Below are 25,643 nucleotides of genomic sequence, written 5' to 3'. Positions count from 1 at the left end.
GGGATAATGGTGTTGATATGAGCCATGACCAGCCTTTCAAAGCATTTCATGGCTACAGACGTGAGTCCTATGGGTCGGTAGTAATTTAGGCAGGTTACCTTTGTGTTCTTGGGCACAGGGACTATGGTGGTCTGCTTGAAACATGTTGGTATTACAGACTTGGTCAGGGACAGGTTGAAAAGGTCAGTGAAGACACTTACCAGTTGGTCAGCGCATGCTCGAAGTATACGTCCTGGTAATCCGTCTGGCCCAGCGGCCTTGTGAATGTTGAGCTCGGTGAAAATGTTGCCTGTAACCCATGGCTTCTGGTTGGGGTATGTACGTACAGTCACTGTTAGGATGACGTCCTCGATGCACTTATTGATAAAGCCAGTGACTGATGTGGTGTACTCCTCAATGCCATTGGAAAAATCCCAGAACATATTACAGTCTGTGCTAGCTAAACAGTCCTGTAGTTTAGCATCTGCTTCATCTGGCCACTTTTTTATAGGCTGAGCGAGTCACTGGTGTTTTTTTGCTTGTAAGCAAGAATCAGGAGGATAGAGTTATGGTCAGATTTTCCAAATGGAGGGCGAGGGAGAGCTTTGTACGCGTCTCTGTGTGTGGAGTAAAGGTGGTCTATATTTTTTTCCCCTCTGGTAGCACATTTAACTTCTTGCAACTATAGGGGGTGCTGTTCTGCATTAGCATATTTGGGTCTCCAAATTAAACTGCCTCGTGCTAAATTCTTGATCGTACAATATGCATATTATTGTTATTATTGGATAGAAAACACCTTCTAGTTTCTATAGAAGTTGGAATTTTGTCTCTGAGTGGTACAGAACAATATCTACAGCACTTTTCATGACAGGTGTCAGATTTCAGAATTTTTTACCCCTGATCTGGAGTCTGTTTTTAAGGCGACAGTGAATGCTATGAAGAAACCGACACTGCCTACGTCTTCCTCTGGGTGTCTGTACGTCATCACGTTTTGAATGGAGTCTATTGCACAATCCCAGCCCATATAAAACCACAAAACGTGGGACTACCTTTCTCTCTCTCCGCGCGCCACAAGCAAGATAGGCATCGGACCTGCCTCATTCCAAATCGTTGTTTAACTAGTTAGATTTCTCCGGTCATGTTTTCAGTCGTTATAGTTGTTAAAAACATCATAATGTAGTTAATTTGAACCGTTTTATAGCAATTTATATCCGTTTAGTGCGATTTTGAGGAATTTCTTTGTCGTGCCCTTTTTAGCTTTGGAAACGTTTCGGGGTGTCGGTCGTTGGTGGTGGACATTTCGAAGGACAGAGGACATCTATCGACCAAAAGACGTTTATAACATAGAAAGGATACATTGCCCAAGAATATGATGGAAGAACAGCTCAAAGTAAGCAATATTTAATATGATAAATTGTTGTTCTGTCGAAATATTTTAAACGCATATTTCGCCATTTTGTTTGTTATCGCGTCACTTGGCGAACCCTGTATTGAAAAGTAAGGATAATTTTAAAAATGTAAATCAGCGGTTGCATTAAGAACTAATTTGTCTTTCGATTCCTGTCAACCCTGTATTTTTTAGTCAAGTATATGATTAGCTTTCAATTAAACTAGATCACTCTGATAGATGACGTCAGACATATTGAGGCTTGATTTCCTAGTATTTTTATTGTGTAACCACGGTTTTGTATGGCTAAATATGCACCTTTTCGAACAAACTGTATATGTATGTTGTAAAATGATGTTACAGGAGTGTCATCTGAAGAATTCTGAGAAGGTTAGTGAAAAAATTAATATATTTTGGCGGTGATTACGTTATAGCGCTCTTTGGCTGGAATCGATGCTCTGGTAACGTTTGCACATGTGGTATGCTAACTTATCGATTTATTGTGTTTTCGCTGAAAAACGCTTAGAAAATCTGAAATATGGTCTGAAATCACAAGAACTGGGTCTTTCCATTGCTATGCTTTGTTTATTTTTATGAAATGTTTTATGATGAGTAAATTGGTCATACACGTTGCTCTATCTAGTAATTCTAGTCGATTTGTGATGGTCGGTGCAATTGTAAACTGTGATTTCTACCTGAAATATGCACTTTTTTCTAACAACACCTATCCTATACCATAAATATGTTATCAGACTGTCATCTGAAGAGGTTTTTTATAGGTTATTGGCTATCAATATCTTAGTTTAGCCGAATTGGTGATAGCACCTGAAGGAGTAAGAAACTGATGGAGTTAGAAAAGTGGTGTATTTTGCTAACGTGTTTAGCTAATAGATTTACATATTGTGTCTTCCCTGTAAAACATTTGAAAAATCTGAAATGGTGGCTTTATTCACAAGATCTGTATCTTTCATCTGGTGTCTTGGACTTGTGATTTAATGATATTTAGATGCTACTATCTACTTGTGAAGCTATGCTAGCTATGCTAATCAGTGTGTGGGGGGGGTGGGGGGTGATCCCGGACCCGGGGTAGAGGCTCGTGAAAGGTTAACATGTTGATAGAAATTCGGTAAAACTGATTTAAGTTTCCCTGCATTAGTCACCGGCCACCAGGAGCGCCGCCTCTGGGTGAGCGTTTTCCTGTTTGCTTATGGCGGAATACAGCTCATTGAGTTCGGTTTTAGTGCCAACTTCGCTCTGTGGTGGTATGTAGACAGCTACGAAAAATACAGATGAAAACTCTCTAGGTAGATAGTGTGGTCTACAGCTTATCATGAGATACTCTACCTCAGGCGAGCAAAACATTGAAACTTCCTTAGATATCGTGCACCAGCTGTTGTTTACATAAATGCATAGGCCCCCGCCCGTGTCTTACCAGAGGCTGCTGTTCTGTCTTGCTGATGGAGTGTATAACCCGCCAGTGTATGTTCTTAATGTCGTCGTTCAGCCACGACTCAGTGAAACATAAGATATTACAGTTAATGTCCCGTTGGTAGGATATACATGCTTTCAGTTCGTCACATTTATTTTCCAGAGATTGAATGTTAGCTAGCAGAATGGAAGTCAAGGGCAGATTAGCCACTCGTCGCCTGATCCTCGCAAGGCACCCGGATCGTTTGCCTCAAAATCTCAGTTTCCTTCTCCAGCGAATCACAGGGATCGGGGCCTGGTCGGGTGTCTGCAGTATATCCCTCGCGGCTGACTCATTGAAGAAGAACTTCTCATCCAATTTGAGGTTAGTAATCTGTTCGGGTTCGTTTCCTCGTTTCCTTATCAATCAGTTACTCATTGGTGAAATTAGCATTATGACAATATCTTTAATTAAATCATTCAAAAACCTTTTACGATGCAATTGCAGACAGAAGTTGACAAACAGGAACATAGCATGAATGTTGTTGAGTAAGTTCTGCATCCAACAAAAGGTCTCCAGTTGTTTTATTAAACCCTTAGTCACGCCCTTGTGATGTCACTGCCTAGGTCATCATCTTCTACTCCTGGGACTAAAACCATGCCTACAAAGGTGTATAAACAGGGCCTTTATTGTTAGCTAAACACTTAGCAGTAAATGTCCCCTCCCCCCAAAGTTGATTTATTGTGGAATGTTTGCTTAGTCTTATCTCCTTCACTCCCCTGCAGAGTTCTGTCTAAGTCACACATTTCTATGAGGGGCCTCTTTATAATGAGGCAGAAAGAGAGAGAGAGAAAACTAAAATACAACTGTAGAACAATACTAAACTTCTACAATGAATATATATATTGTTAATCCGTAGTCTAAAACCCTATAAATGTAAGGGTCTTATAACCCCTCCCCTTCTATTAATAAAACATAAACATAATCAATTTTTCTAATACCCCAAACATTTTGGTACAACCCTTTTCATGACCCCTAGGTGAACCCGACAAATCCCAGTTCTGATGTCCAGAAGATTTTTACGGTCATAAGAGACGGTAGCAGCAACATTATTTACAAAACAAGTTACGAGCAACGCGAAAAAACAAACAAAATAGCATGATTGGTTGAGAGCCGATTAGACGGCAGCCCTACCCTCCGGCGCCATCCTGTTGACAACGCTCTGAGTTTACGAACTCTGGCACTCCGGATTGAATTTACGAATACTGCCGTAGTATAAACCAGCCTTTAGTCTTGAAATCTTTGGTTATTTAGTACATGGCCTCACATGTGAATCCTTAAAGAGATGGGTGGGGCTAAGGCTTAAGAGGGTGTAAACGATGCTGAATTGGTGTAGACAAAGAGCTCTCCAGTTGGTTTACCAAAACTTCAAAAGTGGGTTACAATTTTATCAACTTTCAAAGCAGAATTACTTTCCCATTGTTCCACAACTGTACAGTCGTGGCCAAAAGTTGAGAATGACACAAATATTAATTTCCACAAAGTTTGCTGCTTCAGTGTCTTTAGATATTTTTGTGCCACATCCAGCAGATGGAGCCATCACCTCGTGATGTATACTCCGTCTGTCACCAGGCCTCGACAAGTCTCCCCCTGGTGGCTGACCTGCTGTACGGTCAATCGGGCTTGTCTGAGCGCGTCCAGCACCGCCTGGAGGTGCGTCAGGTGCTCTTCCCAACCTTGGCTGTGGATGATGATATCATCCAAATAGGCCGCTGCGTACTGCTGGTGGGGTCGAAGTACTTGGAATGTGGGCGGGGCTCCTTGGAGACCGAACGGGAGCACCCGGGACTGATATAATCCATCTGGTGTCGAAAAACGCCGTCTTCTCCCGGGAGGAGGCTGCCAACGGTACCTGCCAATATCCTTTGGTTAGGTCAAGGGTGCTGATGTACCGGCCTTTCCCAATGGGTCGATGAGCTCGTCCAGCCTCGGCACGGGGTAGGCGTCGAACAAGCTTATGTCATTCACACCCCGGAAATCATTACAGATGCGGAGGCTACCATCTGGTTTGGACACCAACACGATGGGGCTGCACCATGCACTGTGGGACTCTTCAATGACCCCCATCCTCAGCATAGCCTCCACTTCCTGTTTCACGGCCATCCTTCGGGCCTCCGGAGTCCAATATGGCCTCTTTCGTACCATTTCCCCGGGTCGGGTACGGATGTGGTGTTCATTGAGGGTCGTGCGGCCCGGCTTCTCGGAAAACACCGCTGTGTTCCAATCGATGAGCTCCCTGAGCTCTTGCTTCTGGGCCAGGTCGAGGTCCTCATTGCTCGGGACCACCACTGGTACCGTTGGCGTCCTGGGTCCTGACCATAACATGGCCAAAGCTGTCCTCTTGTGCCACTTCATCAACAGGTTCACGTAGTAAATCTGTTGGGGTTTCCGTCTCCCCAGTAGCCGTACGCGGTAATTAACAGGTCCCAGCTTCTCGATCACCTCGTATGGCCCGTGCCATGTTGCCAGAAACTTACTTTCAGCCATAGGGATTAAGACCAACACCCTGTCTCGCACCTGGAATTCTCGGGGCTGGGCTCCCCGATTGTAGACCTGGGCTTGGGCGCATTGGGCCTTCTCCATATGTTCCCTCACGACGGGCCATATGGAGGTCATCTGCTCCCTCATCATCTCCATGTGCTCTACCACGCTGCGTAAGGGGGTCGGTTGGGCCTACCACACCTCCTTGGCGAGGTCCAGTAGGCTGCGTGGCCTCCTTCCGTAGAGGAGTTCGAAAGGGGAAAACCCAGTGGAGGACTGGGGTACTTCTCGGATTGAGAACATTAGGTGGGGTAGTAGCTGGTCCCAGTTCTTCCCATCCTGCTCAATGACCTTCCCCAGCATTTGTTTGAGCATTTTATTGAAGTGCTCGACGAGCCCATCCGTCTGCGGGTGAAAGACAGAGGTCCGGATCTGCTTTATCTGCAGGAGAACACACAACTCTTTCATTAGGCGGGACATAAACTCAGTACCTTGGTCTATCAGGATCTCGTTCGGGATGCCCACCTGGCTAAAGAGGTGGAACAGCTCCCGGGCGATTCCCTTGGATACCGCCGCCCATAGTGGAATGGCCTCGGGATACAGGGTGGCATAGTCTACTATTACCAGGTTGTACCGGTGTCCTCGTGCTGTTTTTACTAGGGGTCTCACTATGTGCATGGAGATGCATTCAATGGGCACCCCGATGATCGGTAGGGGGACCAGTGGGTTTCGGAAATGTCATTTGACACTCCGGGCAGCTGCGACAGTAGTCTTCCACGTATATTGCAGCAATCCAGAATGCTAAGTGCATTTTGTTCCCCTACCATCCACCATACTGTATCTGCTATGTAAAGACTCCTCTGTATCCTTAGTGCACCGCATGGTCCCAGGCAGCAGCCTGTTGTATATACAAGTTATTATTATTGGATCCCAGATAAAGGCTCCAGCCATAGGGTCATGGTGAAGACGTGTGTTAAGAGACTGAAGATGATTCAAATGAAACCCCAGACTAAACATGTTTCTCTATGAAGACAACAGAACAAAACATTTTGTATTGCATAAACACTGGGGGCTGGCTACTGCCGAGAGACAACGAAGCACACACTACCAGACTGTTATTTTCTGATGAGTGGTGACATCGTTCATACAGGAGATATTTTCAGAGAACATTCTGTTAGTTGACATGCATTTGTCTGTTATGGTTCATTGTCATTATTTTCATGGTTTCTTAATAAATAAAATGCTTTTATCAGATGACTGATCATTGTTTTACTTGGAGACTAAATACTGTAATGTGTCAGAGGATGCAGAGAGAATGATCAATCTTTACTTTATTAAATCACATCTATATATTTGACATTTATTAAAACAGAATACATTTAACATAAAAAGTGGAAAAATTTACATTTTACTGTATTTGTGACGTATAACAAAAACAATTTCTCCTTTAAATTAATGTATTCTTAAAAATAATTACTGAACCACTTGAATGATCATAATACACCTGCAGCTAAGCACAAGCTCACATGAAATATACATTTAGCATTTATCATTTTTTTGTGTGCATTTCTAAAAGAACTGGATGCAATAATCAACCGTTTGTTTTCTATCAATGCCCAATGGAAACATATGCAGGCTATGTCTTGAATCAATGAATATACATTTCTATTTTGCACAGAAGATTTGATGCCATGTCCAGTACCTCTGTTTCATTCTCACACTTGAACATTTTGTTGGGAATGTTTGGTAAGGGGTGGTAGTTTGGGTATTGAGTGGTCTTGGCGTCGACTCCCAGCTGTTTCAGTTTGCTCACAATGCTGGGTAGAGTGTGTAAGTTGGGGCTGTAGTCAGATACCCGCTCAGCCAGGATGGAGATGGAAATGTTGCTGGAATGTTGTCCATGTCTTCTGTACTCGGCTGCTATGAGAGCCTTCTCCACGGCCTGATGTACCTTGAACAGAGTCCACTCTGTGGCCCTGCCTCCTGTGTCGTTGTGAGCAGCAGCTAGATCACACTGGGCCTGACTGAACCAGCGCTGAGCCTCTGCTCGATTGGGTTGTGGTACATTTCCATGATATGTATAGAAGTTGTATCTGGTATTGTGGCCCCTTGCTCTGGAGAACCTCTCTCTCCCACACCGGTGGCGATGAGCTTCCTGGTTCCACTGTTCGTAGAAGTTTCGGAAATTTGTGTTCCATTGCGGGGATGATTGGTTCCCCGTCCTGCTGTTCTCAAGATCCTCAATTCTGTTTTGCAGATACTTGAATGCCTCTGTGGCAAGTTGCAGACAGTCTGGATTTTTGTCTGGGTGCCACCTCAACCAGAGGCGCTTGATGGCCTTGTGTCTCTCATCTGCAGACAGAGTCCAGATCTCTGCCAGACAATCCTCAAAGTCCTTTTTGGCTTCTTCCAAAGACTGTGGCAAGACCCTTGTTGTTGATGACCGTGGAACAGATTCTGCCAGTTGTACCACTTCCATGCAAGTTGCACCACTGGAAGAAGGCTTCTTTTCCCGTTTAAATTGGTACAGATCAAGGGCACTGACTAAGATGACTTTATCTTTCCCAATTTGTATTTTGTGTCTGTGGGCACTCTGTCCTGATTGGCCTGTTGGTACACACAGCTGTTCCACTATAACTGCATAACACCAATGCTCCTCCTCTGCCGTCTTCTTATAGCCAACGTATTCCCCAGCTTCATAGTTGTTGAGGTAGCTCATGTCCAGGGTGTCGTGCCACTCTTCAGGAATAGGACCTCCTGGTTCTGGCAGTCCTTTCGGGGATTCTTCGGTATTGGTGCTACCAGTATCGGCACTGTTATGGATACCGTTCTGCTCCAGAGCCATCTTGACATCCTCCATGCTATCACACGAGAGAAGGTGTCCCAGAACTAGCAGGAGGTTTGAGCCGAGAATGTTATTGAGAAGGACATTAATCTCGTAAGTCAGTCTCATGATGACCTCACTCTTCACTTTGTGGGCCGTGTCGTCGTTGTGTTTCAGGTAGAAGGTGCAACCTTGCTGGCCCTTTTTGACATACAGCTGTGTGGCAGCAGTTGTGCCACTCAGTAGCTCCTGGCCAAGCCAAAGCACCGTTTCAAGGCTCTTGCAGCAGGTGATCTCAATGCTGCCAAAGGTTGTCTCACACATGGTGGCAGCGTCGCCTTGTGAAACCTGGCCCTCCTTCTGCTGTCTAATGAGACAAACCAGACCATGCCTGAAAGGAGCAGAGGACAGATGTGCCTGAAACCATCCACTGAACTCGCAGCCCTCCCCGTACTCACACAGTTGCATGTTGGATTCCACCATGTTCTCTACTACAGTCTGGGAGAGCATTTTGGGTCGTATCTCCAGGGGCAACAATTGCAGCATTTTATGATGCCCATACCTGTCAAACCCTAAATGGCAGTTGCTCAGTTTCTCCAGGAGTTTAAAGTCTTTAAGAGCACCCTCCAATCTGCTACCCTGGAAGACTGTGTCGTTGAAATAGAGAGAGTCTGAAGGGTACAGTCTGCCATCTGTTGATGGTAGATACAAACCCTTGGGAAGTTCTGAGGTCAACTGATTTTCTTCCAATTTCCTAATCAGACAAAAAAGCTGCTCTACAGCACACTTGACAGTTTCCTCCTGATTTGGTTGAAGGGTTTGCTTGTCGGTGGAATCTGCATGGATTTCTTGTAGCACGTTGCAGTACTGCTCTGCAGTAGGCTCGTCTTTGACGCCTATTTTCTTGAAGAATTCTGCATACCTAACATCCTTTGGAGGAATGCCATACAAATATGGCCTAAACTTCACATCGTGAGGCAGTACCAGAGCTGTTTGCTTGGTCTTTACAAGAGTAGAATCTTCTTCCACCAGCACCACAGGGAGGTCAGACAACAGCTTGGGGTCAAACTCTATTGTTTGTAGATAGGTGTAAGATGTCCGGAACACTTCAGCTCGGGTTGCAACCAAGTCAGGAGTTTGGCATGGTGACTGACAGATGTTTCTGAGGTTCTCTATCACACGTTCCGGAGGGGGCTGTTCAACAGCGCCTGCTTCTCTCATCATTGTTATATGCTTTTCAATACACATTCTTAAGTGCAGTATTGGCATGGTTGTCCAAATCAGGGACTTGTGGAGATATTTTCCAAGCAAACAACCTCTGATTGAAACTACAGTCCTCTCTCCAGCAAATGACTGGTGGTAGCTGCACAACCTCTTTTGAATTTCCACAGGAAAAACAAACTTAATGTCAGAAACAATTTTGAGAAAGTTTGGTGCTAGCTTTTCGACATCCCTTTCCAAAATAGTTTCAAGCAATGTAGACGACTTTAGTTTCAGCTCTTGGAGGCTGGCAGTGACTTTGGCATCCAATTCAATTTTATGAGCAAACTCAATTATCTCCTCATCTGACACAGTGCACTTCATTTCAAGTTCTTTGAGCAGTTTCCTTGCTTGAACCTTGTGAGATATGATCCCTCCATCTGGGAATATTTTCCAGAAGCTTTCTGGCACAAATCTCTCTTGTGGCAGCATGACTTTGTACAACTTCTCATTCTTATCAAAGTAGTAAGAGGCCATCTGCAGATTCCCATGGATGTTCCGAATGAATTTCACATTTTTCATTGTAGAGATGATTTTTTCATGATACTTGTAGTTGGGTTTTAATTGTAGCAACAACAACAGTTGGACAGAGAGAATAATTTGGTTCTCATTTAGCTTGTGTAGGAAAGGCAGAATAAACTGTACATAGTATTCCAAATCACTTAAGATTTTAATGCTCAGGTTCTCTGACAAGCTCTCATTTTCACAGTTATATTTGAGGAAGATGTTGTTGTCATCTGCCATGTACAAATCTGGAAAGCTTTCCTTGAACTCTGTTCTGAGGATGAATACATTTTGTTGTCCATCAATCCGCTGCCGTCTACCCTGTATGGTTTCAAATAATGGCAATGACTTGAGCTTTCTCTGGTAGCCCTGTCTGTTTTTAGATGAGCACATCCCAGACTGCAGAAACTGTAGTAGTTTAATCAACTCATCACTAGACAGGTGCCGAAACTCTGAATGTTTCAGCTGGTGGACTTGGTCCAACACAGCACTGCCGTCACTTGTCTTCAAGAGCTCAGGGAGTAGATGTTGATACAGCAGTTGGTCCACATGTCTGAAGAATTGAATGTTTATTTTCATGAGACCAAGTTTCAGGAGTATAGATGACATGTCTTCTTTTGATTCAACGCAAATCACACTGGACATCTTCCTCATTGTTTGGAGAACATGTTTGTTGTTTAGTCTTGGGCACACAACTGGCAAAATAGGGCAGTCAGAGAACAACTCCTTGATGGCCCTCAGAGCCTGATTATCACCTTCACCCTTCTTAGCTGCTAATTTGACTTGAACATCAAAGAATTCCCAAAGCGCTTTCAGCCATGAGTCCATTGTCTTGTCTGGTACATGTAACCTGCATTGTGGATCAGTTTCACCGTTTTGAAGGAGTTGCAGAAGTATAGGTTTCAAATACTTAGCTGTGACTGGAATTGTCAATTTCTTAAGAAAGTTCCCATCTTCTAGAACCTCAACATGATTGAAGTTGGTTGTGTAATCAGCAAAATCCTCTTGATGTCCATGGAACATTCCGTAAAATGTTGACAGAAGCTTGGGAGACTCAGGATCGAACACTCTGAGAATCTGATCTTGAGTGAGAAGGAGTGGCAGTCCACTGACTGATCTGGAATGCTTTTTGTTAGCAGCTATTTGAAGTCCGCTCTCTGAACTGGAAGTGTTCTTGCTAACTACAACATCTTCGATACAGTACTCCAAGAGCTTGGAGCATCTCTCTTTGTCTCTGATCAAAGTCTGCCCAATGGGTAGAGGTAAACCCATTTCAGTTTGAGTTGGATCATTCAGTGGTTTCTTCCTCAGGTAGTTTCCCACCGTCAAAGGACTGACTCTTTCCACATCAACTCCAGCTGTTTTGAAGCAGGTCCATATTTCTGTCATCTTTGTGGATGAAGGAACCAACTGCATTCCAATATCTTCTAAAATAGAAATGAAGATGCTGTTCTCCATGCTTGTTAGATGAGGTTTGTCAGTTGGTTCTGTCTTTCTCACACTTGACCAGTCAACAGTGTACTCCTTTACATTTGTCAGGTGTGTCATTGACTGGGGTTGGACTTGACAAGTTGATCTGTGTAGTACTGGAACAACACAGAGTTCTTTTTCATTGACTGACCTGTACACTTCATGAATCATTTCATGCCAATCTTGGCCAATGTCTTTGGTAATTGTGGGGAAGAAGGACAAGTAGGAGCTGTCCAGGACTGAATTAATAAGATGTATGGAATTGGGTTTCACTTTCTTTAGGTTGCAGATGTAATTCAGAAGGCCAGCATACAGTGGGGCAATGATGTTCCGTTTCAGAGACTCATTCCAATCAGTCTTCAAACTTTTCTCATCCTCTTTCCAGAGCGCCCGTCTGGAAGAATCTACCTGAAAGTTTCCGTTTACATGGACTGGAAGTCCAGTTTTACCAGGCAAGGGCAGGGAGCAGAACACTTGTCCACTGAAGTCATCCTGTTTAGAATGAGAGCTTACACATGCTGCCAAAGATGCCTGGGGAACTCTGCCAGTCTCTCCTTTCATATCAGTGTTTCCTTTAAAGGAGCCAAACTGCTCTGCAATGATCCACTGGCTTTGCCTTTCATCAGATGATGAAATCTTGACATTGTAAATGGTTTCATGTGGTGTTGTTGGTCCATCGGACAACAAGGACTGTTGTACGTGGTTTTGAAAATAAACCTTTTCTGCAAGACTCTTCTCAGAAATACTTTTTTCAATCGAGAAAGTAATTCTAAGCGTTCCTGTGTTTGTGTTGATTTCATGGAACTGTATTTTCCTGATGTTCTTCAAGAATAGAATCAATCCCTCAGGGTCTTCACGGAGAGCTGAAGACAGTTCATCGATATCTCTGTCATTGACGACATTGTTTGATATCTTTGAGGTTTTTGCCATGGCACACGACCTGATAGGCAACCTAAACATGGTGCCTTTTTCAAGAGAGAATTCATTTGGGAGAAATGTATTGTAAACATCCATGAAGGTGTTCTTCAATTCGTTCTTCAGAGTGTACTTGCGGCCAGGTGATTCTCGTGATCCACCTTCAACATACTTCAGATTGGGATCAGATATGCAGAGCCATTTGTCACCAGTTAGGATCGAAGGACAGTCAGTCAGGTGGTAGACTGAGTTAAATCCAAGTCCATATTTTCCAGTTTTCCCTGGAATGTTGTGCTTTCCACCTTCTCCCAGCTGTTGAATGCCTCTCAGATCAGCTTCAGAAAATACCTGGTTGTTGTACACACACAGTGCAGGGCCCTGCAGTGGATGCCATCTCTCTCCAAATGTTCTTTCCGTGCTGTGATTTCTTTTGTCCAAAACAAAGTGAATTTCTGTGGCCTCTGCATCATCAGCATTTTGGATGAGCTCCTTCAGGATGTCCTTCTTTGAGGGATAAGCTTCAATTATGTTTTTAATGCGGACGGTCAGTTCCTCATGTTGTCCGAACTCTTCGGCAAATGGTGAGAAGTTCTCTACTGAATGCTTTTGCAGTGTGTGGTGTCTTGTTGTGTTCACCCCAAAATAAAGTGCAATGGCACGAGATATCTTTTTATGGCATAAAGTGACATCCTCTGACACTTCCATCCAGGGGCTGTCATTAAAATAGAGCTGGTTAGATGGCTTCAAAACACCACTTCCATCAGGTATGAGACAGTCATCTTGGTTTTCATCAGGTATGAGACCATCATTTTGGTTTTCATCTTTGGCTTTATATAATCCCCTTATGATTATTGTCAGGCAAGTTTCTAGATCATTATTGGAAAGTGGGCTGATACCATAGGCTTGGCTAAGTTTCTGCAGTACACCATGGAACTGTTCTGGTGTGAATTGCTTTTGGATGCCTAGACATTTCCAGAGCTCTTTGAAACTGGACAAGGCAGGTGGAAGGACATGAAGATACGGTTTAGCCTCAAAATACTCAATTTTTGCCACAGATTTCACATCCACAAATCTGTCTTCAACCAGGATAAAGGGGAATGAGTGTGCCCTCTCAAAAATGGCTGAGGATTCCTTCTCATCATGCAGCCATTCATTCAGAAATCTGTAGCATTCAAGGGCGATGTTGAAAAGCATCGGTTTGTCAAATGTTTCTGTGTGCTTGGATGCTTCCTGCAGCTGCTGAAGCACTGTCTCAAGTGAGGGGCTTTCACAAAGTCCCAGTATGCGTAGCACTGCATCATCACTGTGTATTTTCAAATTTGAAGAGTCTACCACAGACTGTGTCATGTCAACTAGATGGCGACATCGGTCACTGTAAATGTCAGTAGGCTTTTGAAGCCTGACTGCTCCATCTTTACCTTCCCATGTATTCACTGGAGCACATGCTGGAATGAACTCTGTGTTTCTCAGAGTCTCCCAGTGAGGCGAGGCTTTATCCTGTAAGGAGTCCCTCATCAGCTCCAGGATGCACTGAAGATGCTTGTATGCTTTCCCTTTTTCTTTTTGCCAAATGCTGGCAATGGTCTCTGCTCTCTCTGTGATGTCCTCCAAAGGGAGCTGGTTACTCAGCATCCCCAGTTCTGACAGACGTTGAATCCTTTTAGAGGAACAGAAGTCATTTTTGGTCCCCCCAAGGAACCGTCCTTCCTCTTGCTCAAACAAGCATGCTACTTTTCCAGGGGGATTCACAAGTTTTTTGATGAACTGGAGTTGTCCACATTTCTTTGTAGGAATGCATGGGTAGCTCCTCAGTAGATTGTCAATTGCATCGTCATTTAGGTCAATAGCATGCAGAACAAGAGTGTTCCTACTCTTCTGGTCCATAGTGCTCAGGTTGTTGAATACCACTTTTTGGTAAAATGTTTCCCAATCAAATGTTCTCTGATTTAGAATCATATCAAAGCCGGTCTGTATGAAGCTCTGTCTCACCCACGATGGCAGAGGGACAACATGATAAGATGTGTTTGGATATCTTTGACAAACCTTCATTGCAAGCTCTCCTACAGCTTTGTCCTCTTGAATTGTTGGGTGCAGAAATCTGGCATTGCACATTGAGCACCAGTTGTCCCCATCACTGAAGAGCTCCAGAGCTTTGCCAGAGAAGTGCTGAGTGATGGCGAAGTAAAATTCATCAACCAGGGGTTTGAAAGTCTTACTCACATTCTTTTCATTGGGCCAAAAGGTGTAGTACTGGTAATGTTGAAGGTCTCCATTTTTGGACATATTCTTCAACACTAGTAGTGTAGTGACATATGCAGTTGTAACAGCATCCTGCAGGAGAGCTCTATTCCAGTCATATTTCACTCCACTCTCCCACAGACCTCTCCGATTAGAGGTCACAGCAAAGGATCCATTCAGGTTCACCGGGAGCCCTGTGGCAACAGAGAGCGGGAGGAAGCTGAAAGCCTGGCCAACTAGTTTGGTGTCTCCCGGGACCCATTTCCCAGTCTGTGGTTCTTTGTTTAATGGTACAGCAACACCTCCTATTGGCAAGGAGAACGCAGTATGCTTGTTGTCTGTCTGGACCATTTGTAAAGAATTTTGTATCCCAAAGCAATTGTACAGAAGCCAAAACTGGACATCAGATCCATCACAATGTTGTTGAGTTAGTTCAGCTATGTTGGCGCTATGGCAGTCAATGACCTCTTGGCATTTCGCATAATGCTTCATCAGAGATTTCAGAGCATCATTCTGCATTGTTCCTGGAGGAGTGTCCTCTGGAATCTTGATCGTGTTCACAACTTTTCTGGTGACAGTGAAGAGCGTCTCAATTTGGTCGTCTTGAGGAGGAGTGGAAGCATCGCTCGGGAGGTTTTGAAGAGATACCGTCTTGATGTTCTTCAGAAAGAGGAGATGAGTTTGTGAGTTGATCAGTTTCTGTTGAAATTTCACTATGTCATCGCTGTCATACACATTTACACTGATTTCTGACCTGACAGCCTCCTCTCGTGTTCGGAAAGGTAGTTTAATGAGCGTGCCCTGGTAGAATTTCTGAGTGCTCTTATTTGAAAGATTGCAATCAAAAATGCGCTCATATGGTCTGAATTGTCCAGGAAACCTGTGCAGAAGCTGCTCTCGAGATAAGTCCAGTTTGATTCCAGTATTTGCTTTGTTTTGTATGTGCTTTTGCAGGTGTGTAACATTTGGGTCAAGTATCAGAAGCCCCTTGCCACTGAGGATTGAAGGAATATCAGTCACATGGTACACAGCATTAAATCCAAGCCCAAACTTCCCTATTTTTTCAACCTTGTTTTCCTTTGAGGCAGATCCGAGTTTGACAATGTTTTTCCAGTCATCCTCAGTGAAGAGCTCATCGTTGAAGGCCCAGAGACATGGTCCCTGACAGAGGGACATGCCTTGGTCTATGAGGCTGTCCGCTGGGTCTTTGTGGTCTCTGAAATCCACCATGAACTTACAGGTGTTTGCTCCAGCATCTTCTGCATTCTGAATGAGCTCTTTGAAGATGTCACTCTCTTCGTCATACTCCTTCAGGATGTTCTTGATCCTCAGAGTTATGGGTTCTGACTGCCCACACTGCTCTATTCCAATTAACTCTGGACGCAGTATCCGGGTGCTAAGGAACGGGATGTTCAGCCACTCTGCCGTCGCCGGTGAAATCTCCTCGTGGATGATATGAATCTCCTCCTGGTCGTGCTGTATATCCTCCAGACCGATTCTGCTTATGTCACAAAACACCGTCTTGGACAACGGTTGCAGGGTAAATCTCTGACTCCCTGCCATGACCGGCACAGGGATATTGACCCTGACGGTCTTCTTCTCTCTCCACATCCAGTTCAGAATGGCTATTGACACTTTCAGCTCTGAGGGTTCGCCAAATGGTTGGGACCTTTCTTCAATGGTCTGTTTGATGCCATGAAGGATGTCCTCTATTTCTGTTTTTGACAGTGATGTCTTCACTCCAAACTCTGTCAGCAAGGTGTTGTATGGAAGAAATTCATCTGTCACCCTCTCAATGTACGAGCTCAGATCCAAATCAGGTGGGTAGGCCAAGACTACATCATGAGGAAAAACAAAATGGTTGTGGATCCACAGCCAAGGTATGCATCTCTTCTTCATCACTTCCCTGACCGCAGGAATGTGATCTTGCATATATTTGTAAATGCTATGCAGCTTGGTTTTAAACTCCACATCTTTATCTGGATCTGTCATTGCCTGGGCCACAGCTGCCAGCGATGACACATTCTCCATAACCTTCTCAGCAGGAGGGAGGCGTAACAGACCCAGTTTGCTGCTTACTTTCTGACTGAATTCTCCAGTAAGAGGCATGACATGCCCTACAATGCTCTTGTACTCCGAATGTCGTATCTCCTCTGGCTTGTAGAAACTTTTCCACTTGTTCTTTTCTTTCGTGATGCAAGGATTCTCACAAGGGACCCACTGCAGCTGTGAGAGGTGCTGCAGCTGCTGATGAGAGAACTGGGAAAGCAGGTCATTGTCATTCAATAGTCTTCGAAGTGCTTTTGCTTTTTTGAAAGCCCTTTGTGAGTGAATACGTGATTTCTCAATATGGGTGGCAATATGCAACACGTTGTCTGCTGAGACTTCCATTTCCTTTGTCTGCAATCCAATACGTGTTAAGCCGTCAAGCATCTCTGGAGTCTGGGTGAACACAGCTGGAGGAAAAAAATCTCTTTCAAAAAGGCCTTGGAAGGTTTTATTGTTTGGATCGAAAATGCTGGAAGTCTTCTTCAATTCTCCATCTACTTCGATGAAGCTCAAATCCTTACATTTTCTGTACAAGGTCCAATTCTGTGAGAAGAGGATACTGCCATGCTGTAAAATCCAGGTCATGATTCTCTCAGTCTCGTGTTTCTTGAAAGACTTCCTCTCAACTCCATCAACCAAATAAATGGACGCCTGGGCGGTATCCAGGAGATCAACCTTGAGCAACAATAGGAGCCTGCGATCAGCCTCAGTTGCACAGCGGACAATGGAATCCAGCATGGGGAGCTCTGTGGGCAGAGCTGGGGTGGAACTCAGAACCACTGCCTGCTTGGATAGGGCGGCAACGTATTCTCCGGCCATTGATTGGAAGAGAGGCATCTTTGAGAGCAGATCTCGCTCCTGGACTGTGAGAGAATTCAGAGTAGATAGGTAGGCTTTGAGTTCCTCTTTCTCATGGTGAGGAGCAGACCTGATTCCACTGATGACCTGACTGGCAGCTAAGTTCATGAACACCTGTAGAATGTTCTGAGGCGATGGTGGTAGTATGTACGAGTCAAGATCTTGGTGCTTCAGGCATTCATCTCTGTTCACCACTGTTCCCCCAACATTCTTTATCACTTTCTCGATTTTGTCTGGTAAGATGGTTTTCTTGCTTTCCCGAAAAATTATGGTTGGATTCTGTTGTAGTCTTGCAAGTATGACAGAATGGCTAGTATCGTGAAGAGGTTCGATGGGTATCAGTGGCATACCTTCAAAGCATCTCAGATATCCCCAGTGAGTGTTGAGACATTTCCAGAACTCTCTGAGCCACCTCAAGGGTGGGTGCTGGCCACTCCCTACCTTCCAGGTGACATGACCACCTGTCTGTTCCCAGTCCTTTGGGAGACTCTTCTTGGCATATGTAGCCACGATGTCAGCATCCACATTGAATACTTTGAATCTCTCTAAAATTACAGAGATATGGCAATAATAACCATGTAAAAAACATGCAGGTATTTGCAATTCCACATGATATTCAAAATATATAAAACAATATTGAACAATATATTATCTTACTTGTTTTAGCTAGTTGCCTCAAATGGTGGATGCTAGTGTCGCTGAGATCATCCGGCAGAAACAAGGCTTTGCAACCTGGCAGCAGCACTCTGAATGATGAGAAGACTTACTTGTAAATTGTTTATTGAAAAAAAGGCATGGATTATCCATATGAAAAATACTGCACTGTATATTTAGATTATTAAGAATTTACCTTGGAAATGAATCACTGTCAATGAGAGCAATGTCCTTCTCTTCATTTGTGAAAGTCTTGAAAGTCCCGTCGCTGAGAGGCAGCATCTTCAGATCCCTGAGGTTGTGGTATTTCCCATCGCTCAAGATGAACTGCAGCAGAGACCGTTTGTCATCATTGGAGAGGTTGGACACGGCATCTCTGTGGAGAACACCCCTTACAAGAGCTGGAGTCACCCATTTCAGAGTGTCACGGTTTGGGAAGGCCAGCTGGACAGCTCTGGAGACATGATCTGGGAAGGTGACAAGCTTTTCTCCTCCTGCAATCAAGAGCCTGGTCACGGCAGCCATCATTTCAGATGCCTTGGGGTCATTAGATGGACACACAGACTCGGCAGGAGAAACAAACTGTCTTTCGTCTTCAGCTAGAGAGAAGACAGCAGTGTTCTGTCTAAATAGACGTTGTAGAATGTCCTCAGCAATCCCATGCCATTTGTCTCTGGTCTGACTGAGGTCTGGCCAGATCTTGTACACAGCTGAGACGGGGAGTGTGGAGGTCTTGGCTAGGTTGGTGGCATCCTGCAGCATCAGGAGGTATGTGTGAGGGAGGACCTCCTTCACCAGCAGCTCGTTCCACATTGCAGCTTCATCATACCTCTGGTCTTCCTCCTGCCAATTGATGTGTATTTTGTTGTCAGAGAGGCCGAAGCAGGCGTTCACATGGACCGGGAGTCCAGTCTTGTTGGAGTCGTTGTTAGGAAGGGGCAGGAAGCAGCTCAGTCTGCCCTCAGTCAGGACATTCTCCGGGCCACACGGAAACGCCAAGTCAACATGAGGGCGGAAACTTAGCTTCTTGGCAAGTGAATCTAGCTTCGGTACTTTTCCGTCTTTCATGCAACATGTTGTCACAAGCCACCTGGTCTTTGTCTCCTTCTTGTTGTTGGAGGTAGAGGTGATGGTTTTGAAGCAGGTTGAGCCCTTGATGTTTGACTCACTCCTGGACTTCAGACCTGGATCAGCTGTGGGACTGGAGGAGGTCACTGAGAGCCGGGTGTTGACGGATCCTTTGGTGTTAATGTGCTTCAAAGAGACTGATGACACGTTCCTCAGGAACAGAGGGATTATGTCTGCATCTGCAATGAAGCTGTCGAAAAGCTGAACTACTTTGTGGTAGTCATACAGGTTATCTGAGATCTCTGAGGCCTCACTGCGCAGAGGAAACCTAAAGAGTGTCCCTTTAAAATGCTGCTCCTGGATGATGTCCTTCCATCTCTGGCCACTGACTAGTTTGACAACATCTCTGAATGGTTGGAACTGATCCTGCAGATTCAGGAGAGTTTTCTTGTCATCCTCGTCCTCCAGAGACCACCGGAAGCTTCCATACTCCTCAAACAGCTTGTCCTGGGCGTCCAGGAAGCCCAGGTACTTGGAACTGAATATGGATGGCACATCTAGAAATGATCAGATGACGGAGTATGAATGAAATGCTGTAATCTTCCTGTGTATTATATAGATTTCCACACTATGAGGTTGGAATAATACTATGAAATTGTGAAAATGATAATTCCCTTTAAGTGTAAGAGCTGTTTGAAAAGACCACCTGAATTTTCAGCCTATTTTTCTGGGATGGAGTTTTGGCCTGCCTGGTGACATCACCAGTGGTAAATTAGTTAATAGACCAACAAGAAAGAGTTCCAAAACTCTGCCAATAACAACTAGTTTTACGTTTTCCCTTCCCCACTCAGACTGTCTTAGACAAATTCTTGCTTGAGAAATTGCTCTTTGCTAAGAAGCTAGTTTTGTTTATTTTTTACCATTTTATTTTTTACCAGTGAGGTGTTTAATTGTTACCCAGAGATGATAGAGATAAAAACATCTGCATTTGACATTTAATAAAAAGCTGGATATAAAGGAACATTTTAATTTAGCAATGGGCGGTATGGCTATATTTCCGTTATACCGGGATACAGTGGGAAGAAAAAGTATGTGAACCCTTTAGAATTACCTGGATTTCTGCATAAATTGGTATCTGATCTTCAATAAAGTCACACCAATAGACAAACACAGTCTGATTAAACTAATAACACACAAACAATTATCATTTCATGTCATGTCTTTATTGAACACACTGTGTAAACATTCACAGTGCAGGTTGGAAAAAGTATGTGAACCCTTGGATTTAATAACATGAAATGGCGCCGACAGAGATGAACGCCTCGCATCGAGTCTTTAATAATGTATTATTTCTTACATTTGTTGGATTCGGGCTAAACTTTGAACATAGAGATATTAAAGACATGATAGATCAGACGCATAGTATATAAAGGAGAGATCTGTAGAAAGACAGAGTGGCTGTGGAATGTGCTGGGTGTACGGGAGAGAGATCACAGGATTGCTATAGGGGAAGCGGATGGACATCTGTGGATTAGGCGAAAGAGGGGTTGAGGTCAGGTCAGATCCCCTGAAGGGAGTAATAAGGGTTTAGGATCCTGTTACCCTCTTCCTGTCGACCATACGATGTAAGGAACGGAGAGAAGGAGGAGTGTCCAAAGTGGGGTATATATACTTGTGATGGTGAGAACATGCTTTTGTCTGAATTACAGCTGTAACGACCCTTTGGGAAGAATTAAATTAATTTAATCTTCTCTAGTGTCCATGAGATATTTACTCTGAAAAATTAAGTCTTATTACATACAGCTGGGAAGAACTATTGGATATAAGAGCAATGTCAACTTACCAACATTACGACCAGGAATAGAACTTTCCCGAAGGACTACCACCCAGGACAATGGACCTAATCCCAGAAGCCAACCCAAAACAACAGCGCCGCAGAAGGGGAAGACGGAGCGGCCTTCGTAGACGTGCACATCGCCCACCGCTCCAGAGTATACTACTCGCCAATGTCCAGTCTCTTGACAACAAGGTAGATAAAATTAGAGCAAGGGTTGCCTTCCAGAGAGACATCAGAGATTGTAACATTCTCTGTTTCACGGAAACATGGCTCTCTCGGGATATCTTGTCGGAATCGGTTCAGCCACGGGGCTTCTCCATGCATCGCGCCAACAGAGATAAACTCCTCTCTGGGAAGAGGAAGGGCGGGGGTGTATGCTTCATGATTAACAACTCACGGTGTAATTGTGATAATATACAGGAACTCAAGTCCTTCTGCTCACTGACCTAGAATTCCTTACAATCAAATGCCGGCCATATTATATCCCAAGAGAATTCTCGTCAGTTATCCTTACAGCTGTGTACATTCCCCCTCAAGCAGACACCACGACGGCCCTCAAGGAACTTCACTGGACTCTATGTAAACTGGAAACCATATATCCTGAGGCTGCATTTATTGTAGCTGGGGATTTTAACAAAGCAAATTTGAGAACAAGGCTACCTAAATTCTAATCAGCATATTGATTGCACTACTTTCTTCTAGAAAATCCAAGATGGCTTAGCATTCAGACGTCTTTGTCCTTGTCTTGTCCCGTGTATATATCTTTTATGTCTTTTTTCTTTGCATATCTTCCACCCCCCCCTAAACTTCAAAATACCCTCCTGCAACCCGCCTCACCCAATGTGGTATGGATCTGCTATTTTCTAAAGTATTTTTCATTACTTTCGAACCGGGATCCTCCAACAGAAGCTAGCCAGCTAACTAGCTACTAGCTAGTAGTCAGCTAACCACTGCTAGCGGTCATCAGCTAACCTCTACCTCGGAAATCTCTCGCCAGTTTGCACAACGCAATTCAAACCAGAGCATACCGGACTTATTTTCTCTCCATATCCCCGGATTCCTACCGCAAGCTCTGAACCTTTTCACCTGCATCATCGCAGCTAGCTAGCTGCAATCCGAGTTGCTACTACTGGCTAACGTCTCTGTCCCGAAGCAGGCATCAATTAGCCTGGAGCTAGCCCATGCTAGGCCCATCTCCCGGCTAGCTGAAGAGGTCCTTCAGCCACTCCTTGGGCTACAATACCTATTTTGGACCCCTTTTACTACACAAAGCCCTGCTAATCCACGACTGGACTACCGACGTAACCTGCCCGAGGGTTATTTTTGCAACAGACCCCTCCGTCGCGACGTCCCCTGAATGCCCATCTGCTAGCCTGCTAGCCGCGGCCCGCAAGCTGTCTAGAGCATATCGGACTGTTAGCTGAATAGGTCAATCGGCCAATTTCTTGGGCCACTATACCTATTTTGCCAATTGGACTGGGCACCTTTACTACACGGAACCCTACTAATCCATCACGAGGAGGCTCTGAACGAGGAGGCTCTGCACGAGGAGGCTCTGCACGAGGAGGCTACAACAGACTTATTCCGTCGCGACGTACTTCTAAGGCCCTTCTGCTAGCTTGCTAGCCCCGGCCCGCTAGCTGTCTGAATCGCCGTGTCTCCAGCCAGCTTGACTACTCACTGGACCCCTATGATCACTCGGCTACGCATGCCTCTCCCTAATGTCAATATGCCTTGTCCATTGCTGTTCTGGTTAGTGATTATTGTCTTATTTCAGTGTAGAGCCTCTAGCCCTGCTCAATATGCATTAGCTAACCCTTCAGTTCCACCTCCCACACATGCAGGGACATCACCTGGCTTAAATAATGCTTCTAGAAACAATATCTCTCACTCTATGCCTAGGTTTACCTCCACTGTATCTACATCCTACCATACCTTTGTCTGTACATTATGCCTTGAATCTATTCTATCGCGCCCAGAAACCTGCTCCTTTTACTCTCTGTTCCGAACGTACTAGACGACCAGTTCTTATAGCCTTTAGCCGTACCCTTATCCTACTTCTCCTCTGTTCCTCTGGTGATGTAGAGGTTAATCCAGGCCCAGCAGTGCCTAGCTCCACTCCCAATCCCCAGGCGCTCTCATGTTAACATTAGAAGCCTCCTCCCCAAGTTTGTTTTATTCACTGCCTTAGCACACTCTGCCAACCCAGATGTCCTGGCCGTGTCTGAATCCTGGATTAGGAAGACCACCAAAAACCCTGAAATTTCCATCACTAACTATAACATTTGCCGACAAGATAGAACTACCAAAGGGGGCAGAGATGCAATCCACCTTTCCAGAAACAAGTCTCACCGTTGCCACTTGCTATAGACCACCCTCTGCCCCCAGCTGTGACCTGGACACCATATGTGAATTGATTGCCCCCCATCTATCTTCAGAGCTCATGCTGCTAGGTGACCTAAACTGGGAAATGCTTAACACCCCAGCCATCCTACAATTTCAGCTTGATGCCCTCAATCTCACACAAATTATCAATGAACCTACCAGGTACAACCCCAAATCCGTAAACACGGGCACCTTCATAGATATCATCCTAACCAACTTGCCCTCCAAATACACCTCTGCTGTCTTCAACAACAATCTCAGCGATCACTGCCTTATTGCCTGCATCCGTAATGGGTCTGTGGTCAAACGACCACCCCTCATCACTGTCAAACACTTCCTAAAACACTTCAGCGAGCAGGCCTTTCTAATCGACCTGGCCCGGGTATCCTGGAAGGATATTGACCTCATCCCGTCAGTAGAGGATGCCTGGTTATTCTTTAAAAGTGCCTTCCTCACCATCTTAAATAAGCATGCCAATTTTTTTTTAACCAGGAACAGATATAGCCCTTGGTTCACTCCAGACCTGACTGCCATTGACCAGCACAAAAACATCCTGTGGCGTACTGCATTAGCATCAAACAGCCCCCGTGACATGCAACTTTTCAGGGAAGTTAGGAACCAATATACACAAGCAGTTAGGAAAGCTAAGGCTAGCTTTTTCAAACAGAAATTTGCATCCTGTAGCACAAACTCAAAAAAGTTCTGGGACACTGTAAAGTCCATGGAGAATAAAAGCACCTCCTCCCAGCTGCCCACTGCACTGAGGCTAGGAATTACTCACCACGATAAATCCACGATAATTGAGAATTTCAATAAGCATTTTTCAACGGCTGGCCATGCTTTCCACCTGGCTACCCCTACCCCGGTCAACTGCCCTGCACCCCCCACAGCAACTCGCCCAAGCCTCCCCCATTTCTCCTTCACCCAAATCCAGATAGCTAATGTTCTGAAAGAGCTGCAAAATCTGGACCCCTAAAAATCAGCCGGGCTAGACAATCTGGACCCCCACTTCCAAAATTATCTGCCGAAATTCTCGCAACCCCTATTACTAGCCTGTTCAACCTCTCTTTCGTATCGTCTGAGATCCCCAAAGATTGGAAAGCTGCCCAATCTTGGTCATCCCAGTCTTCAAAGGGGGAGACACTCTAGACCCAAACTGCTACAGACCTATATTCATACTACCCTGCCTTTCTAAGGTCTTCGAAAGCAAGGTTAACAAACAGATCACTGACCATTTCGAATCCCACCGTACCTTCTCCGCTATGCAATCTGGCTTCCGAGCTGGTCATGGGTGCACCTCAGCCACGCTCAAGGTCCTAAACGATATCATAACTGCCATCGATAAGAAACAATACTGTGCAGCCGTATTCATCGACCTGGCCCAGGCTTTCGACTCTGTCAATCACCACATTCTTATCGGCAGACTCGACTGCCTCGCCTGGTTCACCAACTACTTCTCAGACAGAGTTCAGTGTGTCAACTTGGAGGGCCTGTTGTCCGGACCTCTGGCAGTCTCTATGGGGGTGCCACAGGGTTCAATTCTTGGGCCGACTCTCTTCTCTGTATACATCAATGATGTCGCTCTTGCTGCTGGTGATTCTCTGATCCACCTCTACGCAGACGACACCATTCTGTATACTTCTGGTCCAAAGCCTCTAGACGAGCTTCAATGCCATACAACTCTCCTTCCGTGGCCTCCAACTGCTCTTAAATGCAAGTAAAACTAAATGCATGCTCTTCAACCGATCGCTGCCCGCACCTGCCCGCCCGTCCAGCATCACTACTCTGGACAGTTCTGACCTAGAATATGTGGACAACTACAAATACCTAGGTGTCTGGTTAGACTGTAAACTCTCCTTCCAGACCCACATTAAGCATCTCCAATCCAAAATGAAATCTAGAATCGGCTTCCTATTTCACAACAAAGCATCCTTCACTCATGCTGCCAAACATACCCTCGTAAAACTGACTATCCTACCGATTCATGACTTCGGCGATGTCATTTACAAAATAGCCTCCAACACTCTACTCAACAAATTGGATGCAGTCTATCACAGTGCCATCCGTTTTGTCCACCACTGCGACCTGCTCTCGTTGGCTGGCCCTCGCTTCATACTCGTCGCCAAACCCACTGGCTCCAGGTCATCTACAAGTCTTTGCTAGGTAAAGCCCCGCCTTATCTCAGTTCACTGGTCACCATAGCAGCACCCACCCGCAGCATGCGCTCCATCAGGTATATTTCACTGGTCACCCCCAAAGCCAATTC

At 44.9% G+C, this 25,643-nt stretch overlaps 1 protein-coding gene across 2 annotated transcripts in view; it reads right to left on the bottom strand.

Annotated features, from left to right (window-relative positions):
* Window positions 1–6,629: 6,629 nt before the first annotated feature.
* LOC139534172 (sacsin-like) overlaps window positions 6,630–25,643 on the bottom strand; it is a 44,939-nt gene continuing 25,925 nt past the window's right edge. For both annotated transcript variants that reach the window (XM_071333024.1, XM_071333034.1), the window contains 3 exons: window positions 18,284–19,712; window positions 18,091–18,179; window positions 6,630–17,978 (listed from right to left, as the gene is read on the bottom strand). In XM_071333024.1, the coding sequence (XP_071189125.1) occupies window positions 6,964–17,978; window positions 18,091–18,179; window positions 18,284–19,712 (12,533 nt within the window). In that variant the 3' untranslated portion in view covers window positions 6,630–6,963. The remainder of the gene's footprint in view (window positions 17,979–18,090; window positions 18,180–18,283; window positions 19,713–25,643) is intronic.

Source organism: Salvelinus alpinus, chromosome 1 (genome assembly GCF_045679555.1).
Source record: "Salvelinus alpinus chromosome 1, SLU_Salpinus.1, whole genome shotgun sequence".
NCBI classification, from domain to species: domain Eukaryota; kingdom Metazoa; phylum Chordata; class Actinopteri; order Salmoniformes; family Salmonidae; genus Salvelinus; species Salvelinus alpinus.
The sequence above is the reverse complement of the archived record's forward strand: the minus strand, read 5'-3'. Positions and strand labels throughout refer to the sequence as shown.